The sequence below is a fragment of the Amblyomma maculatum genome, chromosome 8 (genome assembly GCF_055883805.1).
Source record: "Amblyomma maculatum isolate TAMU_Amacu chromosome 8, ASM5588380v1, whole genome shotgun sequence".
Taxonomy (NCBI): Eukaryota; Metazoa; Arthropoda; class Arachnida; order Ixodida; family Ixodidae; genus Amblyomma; species Amblyomma maculatum.
Window position 1 is genome coordinate 113,233,836 of NC_139351.1, and position 10,106 is coordinate 113,243,941.

The window sequence follows — 10,106 nt, forward strand, 5'->3', positions numbered from 1 at the left end:
CTAGGTCGTGGGTTCAAATCCGTCTGTGACATTTATATATAGATGGAGGCAAAAGCGCTCGTATGCTGTGTGAACGAGGAGGAAGAAAAACGTTCATTTCTTATTTCCTTACCTTCCTGAGTGGAGCCTTGAGTCCAGGGCTCCATGTCCCGCCTCGATCCTGCAGGCCTGCAAGAGTAGGTTTCGCTGGTCTTGCGGGTTGGTGCTAGTGAGGCGGTCTCAGGAGGGAATAAATGTGTCTCAGTCTATAATTTTGTTGACCACTGCAATTCTCTCGGTCCGCTAGATTAGGTGGCGTTGATCTGTCGGCTCCGTGGGGGACAAGGCATCTTGCCAGGAGGAGAGGGTGGGGGGAGTTATAGGTGGAATGCCGCCGGTTGGTTTTGGGCAGGCACAACAGAATGATATACTGTAGGTCGATGTTGTTGACTGCGTGGTACCGAAAGATGTTAAAAACCTCAGGTTGTCAGAATTTATCCTTACCCGCCACTACTGCATTCCTCACAACCCATGTTTCTCTATGCGTTGGCAAACCGAAACGTTTACAATTCACATAACATTAATTTGGTCGCATTTGGGAAATTCATTTCAAAGATGCTAATTGAATGAGGCCTTGACGATCATTCAGTTCATATGTAAATTTTCCAGTGATATTCGACATTATTAGAATGCACAGGATTTTTGCTCACTTTTTTCAGTTAGTCTAAGACCTCCAAGGGCTGCACCAGATTGCCAGATTTTACTGAACTGACATCAAACGCAGCACCATAAATTACCGGAAGAAAGGATTGCAGGTGTGTCAAGGCCATGAACCCCCGATCATTTCTTTTTCTTCTTGAACCTCATTACAGCGCATGGCTACACGGTACTGTACCCGTATTCCGACGGTTTGTTGTTTATCGTTTGCATGTCTCGGATGTGAGCTTATTTAAAGAAAATTATACTAAATAAGCTCAGTAAAACTCTGAATTCTGCTTTTCTCATTGTGCTGCTTTTAAATAGATATAATTATAGGGGGTTTCATATCGGACATAAACATTTCTTTGGGTTATTACAGGCTTAGTCGAGAAGTATGTTTTGCCCGAAAAGTGAGAGCAAGAAACTTCTTCCTTCTCAGTCCCACCCTCCGCGCTGTTAATGAGTTGCTGGTCTCCAATTTCATTTGAACACGTGGTATCTACCAGCAACAGTTCGACTTCTCAAATACTGGCTTCTGCAGTGATACTAGATTTTACCAATCCTACGGGCCCACCAGCATTCCGCAAATCGTTTTTGGAAACAGGCGTGGAAAACGATGAGTTGTCCCTTTCGAACTCCGTTGCTTATCGCGAAATAATCAAACGAAGGTTCAGCCTGGTCAGCGATGAGTTGTCCCTTTCGAACTCCCTTGCTTATCGCGAAATAATCAGGCGAAGGTTCAACCTGATCGCTGCTTGGATTTTCGCTTATCACATGGAACTGCAGCGGCAGTCTCGTGAATGTGTAAACACCGTTCCCATAAATGGCAGGCTGGAAGCCACCGTCAAAACTTACCGTCACCCATCCCTGTCAGGCCCGAATAAAATTTAATTCGAATATGTTTCTCCATCCTCGACTTTCTCGCAAATACTCAAAAGTTTGGATCCGCTGGTGGGACCATTCTTGTTCTTCCACTATAAGGGCTTTGATGGTACCTGCTACGGGCTTCTGGGCCTTCAGCAACAACGTGCAAACGACGCTGACAGAGTGGACACTGCACGGCTACTGAAGTCTTAGCGTCGAGTTCAGCCCATCGCAGGGCTGTTAAGTACATCCCCGTAACATCTTGGTGGAGGTCGCGGGTTCGACACAATTTGACGCTGGATCTCCGCAGTGGCCGTCACCTCGGAACCGTCACGATGACAACCGACGCGGCTCCATCTACCTCCGCACCTCCAACTGTCGTCGTAGTCCACCCCCGTGACCCTGGCCCATTGTGCGGTACAGATGAGGTCGATGTCGAGGACTGGCTTTCGCTTTATGAGCGTGTTAGCCAGCACAACAGGTGGGACGCCACGCTGATGCTGGCCAATGTCATCTTCTACCTTACTGGCACGGCAAGCGTGTGGTTCAAAATGCATGGAGCAGAAATACCCTCCTGGGATATTTGCAAACAAAAACTCCGTGACCTGTTCGGAAAACCGGTTGGCCGTCAACTCGTCGCCAAGAGGGACCTCGCCAAACGTGCCCAGACATCTACCGAGCCTTATATTACGTATATACAAGACGTTCTGGCCCTCTGCCGAAAAGTTGATAAAGACATGCCAGAACCTAATAAGGTGGGGAACATCCTCAAAGGCATAGCCGACGATGCCTTCAATCTTCTACTCTGTCGGGACTGTGCTACGGTTGACTCCGTTCTGCAGGTTTGTCGACATTTCGAGCAGGCCAAACACAGACGCATTGCACACCGCTTCGATCGGCTCCCCAACACTGCCCCTACCTCCACGTGCGAGGACCTGCCTACCCTAAGGCAACCTTCCAACACTGAAAATGTGACCCGCATCGTGCGTCGTGAACTGGAAGCGCTCGCTCCTGCTGCATCCAAACCGCCCTCCTCGGACAGAAACTTAGCGACGATATCCATCATTCAAGCTGTCGTTCGTCAAGATGTTGCCAACTTGGGCGTCCCCTATAGCCATACCGTGGAACACCACAGTTCGAGCCCCGTCCCACCAATGGTCGCCACCGCTACACCCCGCAACACCTACACGCCACGCTACCGATACCGCAATCCTGATGAGTGGCGCACCCCTGACGACAGGCCGATCTGTTTCACCTGCTCGCGTATTGGCCACATCACTCGCCACTGCCGCAGCCGTTGGACATCACCACCTCGACGTTTTCCTTACGTTGACCGCTACTCCGATTACGGTCACCCCCGTTTCACGCCTCGTTATGAGCCACCCCGCACCGATACTACCCCGTACCTCTACCAAGATGTTACGGGGAGGTACTTAATGTAACAGCACTGCGATGGGCTGAACTCGATGCTAAGACTTCAGTAGCCGTGCAGTGTCCACTCTGTCAGCGTCGTCCTCTTTCTCAACGCTTTGTCGTGCCCGTGTTCCTCGGTCGTCGTCTTTGTCAGTGAGCACGTCACTTTGGTCCCGCGTTTCCCGGTAACAATATTTTTAAGTTTATTTAAATACTTGATGGGAGAATCTAACGTTCAGATAGGAAGCGTACGGAGCGTGTGAGGGAACCGTCTAGAGTTGGCGTTCTAGTTGAGACCAAAGAGAAGACATGGGCAGCGGCAGGGCATATAATGCTAAGGAAGGGTGACCGATGGGCGATAATTGTGGTAATTCCAAGGAACGGCAACTTTTCAGGGAGCAGCATGACGTTAGTTCGGATGCGGTAAAGAAGCTGCCAGAGATCAAGTGGATGCAGGAGGCATATGATCGCGCTAATTTGGGAGGTATAGAAGAGGCCCTTGCCCTGCGAATAATGCAGTCAGGATGATGAAAGAATGCGCGTATGCGTCCAAATGACATATAATCTCATTTTATAGCTCGCAAATGTTGAGTGATACTTCTTCACTTCACTTCACTTTATTACCTTAAAGATCCTCAGTTCGGGGGTATTACATAAGGGGTGAGTACATGCCTGAATATTGTATGCACAATAAACATAAGTGGTGGGTACACGTATGAAAATATATACAAAATAAACATAGTATTGGTTGAATGTGGCAGTAATACAATTACTAAATGTGGATGGGCAGGTGATTCCAGCAATGTCGTGTGAAAGGCCATTCCAGTCTACGGCTGAGCCAGGAAAGAATGATGCCACAAATGCTGTAGCAGCTTAACAGTTGCAAGGAGCAATCTGATTTGGAAGAAGCAAACAGCCTGTGAAGTCTGAAAGCCCCTTTTCTCTCATAGTTCATAAAATTCTTGCTATTTTGGAGTACGCTACGTACACTCTGACTTGCAGTAGCATTGTTCTGCAGAAGTGACGCGTTATTAAAGATGGTGCATCGTAGAAATGTATATTATAAAGTACTCAGGATCGGGTGAGGAAGGTAAGAGAGGGAGAGCGCGGTTGCTTTATTCGGACTTCAAAGCAATCAAAACCGCATATCTACAATACCTCACGCTCCTTAGCACATTTATAAGCTTCAAAGCGTTGCCCGTACCGCGATGATTTACTACTCGAAAAGTTTGAAATAGATTCAATTCTTCGCAGTGCTACATGCTTTTATTCTTATCAGCGGCGCACCTAGTTTTGGGACAAGAAATGCCGCTAGGTTTCTCAGAATAAGAGCTTGAGGGGCGAGTTGGCGCTGCATAGTATCCAGAAATGTGACGCAACGAGCACAATCACGTGAATAGAAAACAACAACCTGTGTTGCGTCTGTGTTGTGTTTTCTATTCACGTGATTGTGTTCATTGCGCTACATTTCTGAGAAATTCATTGCCCGTGACAGCGCGCCACCCGGATTTGTTATAAAAAGACAGACGACCAGCCGTCGCGTGGGATTTGCGGCCGAATTCTCGCACCTAATCACTGCTGTTCTTCACCTGTAGGTGAGTGTGTTACAAATACATAGGCTCTGTAGAGTACTACGAACACTTTGGCTGCAAATCCCACCTGTATATTTTGTGTGTTTTTGAGCTGTCAATCTTGCGGTGATGGGTGTTGACATTAGCACATACCGTGTTCGAATAGGTTGTTTTGTACCATTCGGTAAGAAACATTTGTCATTTGCGCCAGTATTGTTTCGCCCGGGGTCAGCTACTGCTAACTTCTGCGTACGCGGTCGGCTGACCTTAGCCGTGTCGTGTATATGGCTCCTGTTGATTTGTGCTGGTGACATTGAAACAAATCCTGGCCCTGACAAATGTAATCAAGTTCTCGCTGCTATCAAAGAAATGGCATTGTCCAGTGAAAAGTTTCAAAAAGAAATCCTTGGAAAAATTAAAGACGTCCAGCTCAGCGTGACAGAAATCAAACGGCGCCTATCTAAATTAGAAGAAAACTCGGATGTTGTTGGTGACGTGTCTAAGGAAGTCAGCAACTTGGGCTCGATGCTGAAGGAATCCCAAGACAGACTTCAAGGCATAGAAACAGCACAAATGCGTCAGTCGAGCATAGTTGTTGACGACCTTAACAGCAGAATGCGTAGAAATAACTTGATCTTCAAAGGCATTACAGAGGCAGAAACATGGAAAGATACCGAGGAAGTTGTGTCTAAGTTTGTGACCAGGAACTTGGGAATCTCAGTTGGCGAAATCGAACGTACACACAGAATAGGACAGCGAAAGCAGGGCAGCATCCGCCCAATAATTGTGAAATTCTTAAATTTCAAAGACAAGACCAACATTCTCAAAAATGCTTCCAAACTTAAAGATCTTGATTCTGCTTCCGTCTGGATAGAGGAGGACTTTTCACCTAGGATGCAGTTTATTAGGAAACAGCTTAGAGACTTCGCTCGAAGTATACGAAATCCTGGTGAAAAGTATAAGCTATTATTTGATAAGCTTCTTCTTAACAATACTCTGTACTCATTTAACAGTGCCACTAGAAAAGTGATTGCTCTCCCAAAGCGCGATTCCAAAGAAGTGGATGTTTGTGACAATAGCGGAACAAATGAAATGTCTGCCATTTCTGATTCTGAGGCCGCTCAGGAACACTGACTACAGAATAAACCCATAAGCTTCGTATTGTCAGTTTTAGTGTCAAACTTTCGCAGCCTGTTTCCAAAGCAAGATAATTTGTGTGCACATGTCGACGCATGCTCAGCCGACCTTGTGTTGGGCACAGAGACCTGGTTATCACCCGATATTGCTGATACTGAATTATCCTTGTCCAGCCACTTTTCATTATTTAGAAAAGACCGCGTTACTTCGCGCGGTGGTGGGGTACTAATTGCCGTAAGGAAAAGCCTGCAAGCACATGTTGTTGATACAGGATCGTGCCTGGAAATTTTGTGGGTTGCATTACGTCTATCATCATCGGTAACTTGCGCCGTTGGGGTCTGCTATCGCCCACCTGATTCACACGAGGAATTCGTTGAAAAACTGAATGAATCCCTAACTTACCTACAGAACAAATTTCCACGTTCACCAATATTCCTGGCAGGTGACCTCAATTATCCGAATATTGAGTGGCGGGAATGCCGGCCCCTCCACGGCGCAAGAAAGCGTGAATGTCAGAATTTTATGGATGTGCTAGCACTTTTCAACCTACATCAAATGGTTTCCACACCTACGCGTGGCGATTCAATCTTAGATCTAGTGCTGACAACGCAGCCTGACCAAACGTCTGTAAACTTGCTGGATGGTCTCAGTGACCACAAAGTTTTGCAGTGCGATTTCACAGTAGCCAGAAACAAACCAGAAAAAGCAAATAAAATTATATTTGATTATACTAGAGCAGATACTGATATGATACTTAATGAGCTATCATTGTTCTCTGCAGATATTTTTCGCTCCTTCAGTTCGCGGGACGCGAATGAAAACTGGTCTTTTATTCGGGATAAACTAACTTTGCTAAAAGATAAGTACGTACCTAAGGTCACCATCACCACATCTACAGAGAGCACATGGTTCACAAGGAGCGTCAAAAGATTTATAAACAAAAAGAAAAGGTTGTACGCGAAAGCTAAAAAGTCAGCATCTGAGCACGATTGGAATCAGTATCGTACACATGCCCAACAGTGCAAAACTGAAATCGAAATCGCAAAGAACAAGTTCTATAACAGTGACATTGCACGTCTGTTAAAGAACAATCCTCAAAAAATTTTGGTGCGTTGTTAATACAAACTATGGTACAAACACCTCAGTGTCAATAACTAAAGAAGGAAAGCTCCTTACCTCCCCTGAAGTAGCAGAGGAATTCAACCAATTTTTCTGCTCAGTTTTCACTGATGAGAGCCCTTTACCTACTGACCTACCTGCAATTTCCAGAGCTACACGAAAGCATGCCCGACATAACTGTCATAGCAGAAGGTGTATCCTCTGCCATGGACCGTCTCCCTGCTAACTCTGCACCCGGCCTCGATAACATATGTCCTAAATTACTAAAAATAGCGAAGCCTGCAATATGCTCCATCTTAGCTGCTATTTTTCAGCAATCCATTGATACGGGTTGTGTACCATACGACTGGAAAATTGCGCGTGTCATACCCATTTTCAAATCTGGAGATGCCTCTCTGCCATCAAATTACAGACCAATTTCTTTAACCAATATAAGCTGCAAATTGCTAGAACACATAATCTCCTCCGCCATAATGGGTCATCTGGTGAAGCATAACTTCTTTTTTCCCAATCAGCACGGCTTCCTACATGCTAGGTCTTGCGAAACACAACTGTTTGAATTGGTTACTGACCTTCATCATGCTGTTCATGTGCACTCTAAAATAGACGTGGTATTTATATATTTCGCCAAAGCATTCGACAAAGTACCACACATACGTCTAATAAAGAAGCTTGAAAATTTAAACATAAATTATAAGGTTATTTGTTGGATAAGGAGTTTTTTGGCTAATCGCTATCAATCAGTCTTTGTTAACAGCCATTCTTCCTCCCACTCCCCCGTTAAATCTTGAGTGCCGCAAATGTCTGTACTCGGACCTATCTTGTTCTTAGTTTATATAAATGATATCAGTAATAACCTAAATTCCACGATCAGATTATTTGCTGATGATTGCGTGTTATACAGACAGATAACTGATCTTTCAGACTGTACTCATTTACAATCAGACATTGATAAGATCAACAATTGGTGCACACAATGGCAAATGGAAATTAACACCTCAAAAACAAAACTTGTCAGATTTACCACAACATCTAACACCGAACCATTCCATTACACTTTGAACAACGTGCGTATTGAATCGGTACCCATCATAAAGTATTTAGGTGCACATTTAGCATCAGACCTTTCATGGAATTGTCACTTAGATACGGTCATCAATAAGGCTTCCAAAACACTCGGCTTCCTCAGACGCAACCTGCGATAGCTAATCCAGATACAAAGCTATTAGCATACACCACATTAGTGCGCTCTAAATTGGAGTACGCCTCTTCAATTTGGAACCCTCATCAAGCATACCTAGTAACAAAATTGGAGTCTCTGCAAAATAAAGCCGCCCGTTTCATATCTAAAAACTATTCGCGATCAGCAAGTATAACTGAAATAAAAACAGCCCTCAACTTACCTCTTCTTGAAAGACGGAGAATGTTTTCCTTACGGTCCTTTTTCTACAAATTATAGTAATTCTTCCTTTGCGTTGTATCATATCACGCCGGCTCATCATGTATTCCCACGCATTGATCACCAACTGAAAGTGCAACCCATCTTTGCTCGAACCAATCTGTTCTTTCACTCGCCTCTCCTCCTCGCCATCCGTCAATGGAATCTGCTGCCTGCCACCATTGCATCTTCCAGTGATTATGAAACGTTTGTAACCGGACTAAAAAATCACTTCGGGCTGTAACCTTCATCTTTGCATGTCTTTTTTATGTTCGTATTAAAGCGCTGCTCTTCGAAAAACGTGAATGTTAGGTGCCATCTGTATCTTTATTTTGAGTGTTTGAAGCACTAGCTTTTCAACATTTTGCGCCTGGCTATATTGTTAACCACTGTATACTTATCGCAATTTTGGATGCTTTGTTTGTACTGTTGTCCCACTTTCCGCCCCCCCCCCCCACCCCCTATGTAATGCCCGCCCGGGCCTTTAAGGTATTTGAATAAATAAATAAATAAATAAATAAATAAATAAATAAATAAATAAATAAATAAATAAATAAATAAATAAATAAATAAATAAATAAATAAATAAATAAATAAATAAATAAATAAATAAATAAATAAATAAATAAATATGCCGCTGGGTAACTGTGAATTTTTAAGGCGTAAGCATTCGTGTTCAGTGGGCCGATTTTCCAAGTCTAGTAGAACAGTTTTGGTTTCTGCCTATGGGTGAGTACGAGTAAATTGTAATTGCTATAAACTGACCTCTTGAAGGACACTGGTAAGTTTCTAGTTATGAACACGAAGTATCTTCCAAATTCTCTACATCCAAATCGCGTTCTAATTATTCCATCCTCGTATTCTGGATCTGGGGTTGCTACGTTTGCTAAGCAGACGTACTCTATTACCTCTTCTAGCGATTCGCTACCTATAATACCAATAGTAAACTTCTGTTTTCTTCCAAAGCTTTTTAACATTAGTTTTCGGCTTTGCCTGGCTAGGCTTTTTATCATTCGTGACATTCTGCCCCCAGATTTACTCAGCAAGGCAATATTACCAGCGTATCACAGATTATCGATGCGCAAATAATAATTCTTTTTTCTTACTGTTCCTAACGTTGGCCTCTGAATACTTTCTGCAAAAAAGCGGAGTTTAGTACTGGAGAGATAGTGCCCCCTTGCATAACACACTTTCATTTCGGGAATTTTATCACTTCTTAATGAAGGGTCGTTTTTACTGTGCAGCCAATATAATACTTTCCAATACTCCTGCATATGGCTCATCTGTACTCCTTGGTTTCTCGCAATTTTTAATTGTAATATATACGGGTTGGTTATATTCTGCACAAAACGCTGTCACCTTGCTGACGGTGTTTACACGACCAACTGTGGAGTAGCCTTTATAACTGCTTACCTGGCTCTTCCGTTGATTGAATTCTCAAGTTGTCCTGATTATAATTGTGATTACCTAAATAAGTACCATCTAGGTAACGAAGAGTATGCTCATCTGTCACTAATCTTAGAAGTCCTTGATGTACATGCCGTTACTTATAAATGAAGATTGTGTTCGCGTTCACCCAATATTTCGATGCACTCCAGGTCATTGTGCATCGCGTATACAGGAGGAGGAGGAGAAAAGGAGGGCGGAAGGCAGGGATGTTAACCAGAAATAATTCCGGTTGGCTACCCTGCACTGGGGAAGGGGAATGGGGGGATTAAAGGGGGGAGGGTAGAAGAGAAGAGGAGGTGAGAAAGTCACAGTCTGTCAATCAGTCTAATCTGTCTTAAAGAGCTAAGAAGTGCCTTGTAGGCTTTGAGCGCAGATGAATGTTGTGGCCATGGTCCCAAGATCTTCCCTTCCGTTAAGGGGTGAGCGTCCAGACAATT

At 44.1% G+C, this 10,106-nt stretch overlaps 1 protein-coding gene and 1 pseudogene across 1 annotated transcript; both read left to right on the forward strand.

Moving 5' to 3' along the window:
* The first annotated feature begins 4,895 nt into the window (after nt 1-4,895).
* Nucleotides 4,896-5,660, forward strand: LOC146182227 (uncharacterized). The gene has a single exon (XM_084575914.1). It carries the CDS (start codon nt 4,896-4,898, stop codon nt 5,658-5,660), a length of 765 nt encoding a protein of 254 aa, XP_084432040.1.
* A 2,027-nt stretch (nt 5,661-7,687) lies between these two features.
* On the forward strand, nt 7,688-8,464 carry LOC146182228 (uncharacterized; annotated as a pseudogene).
* Nucleotides 8,465-10,106: the final 1,642 nt, after the last annotated feature.

Coding starts and splice junctions, on each gene's coding strand:
- LOC146182227 (XM_084575914.1), top strand. CDS start 4,896: ATGGCATTGTCCAGTGAAAAGTTTCAAAAAGAAATCCTTGGAAAAATT.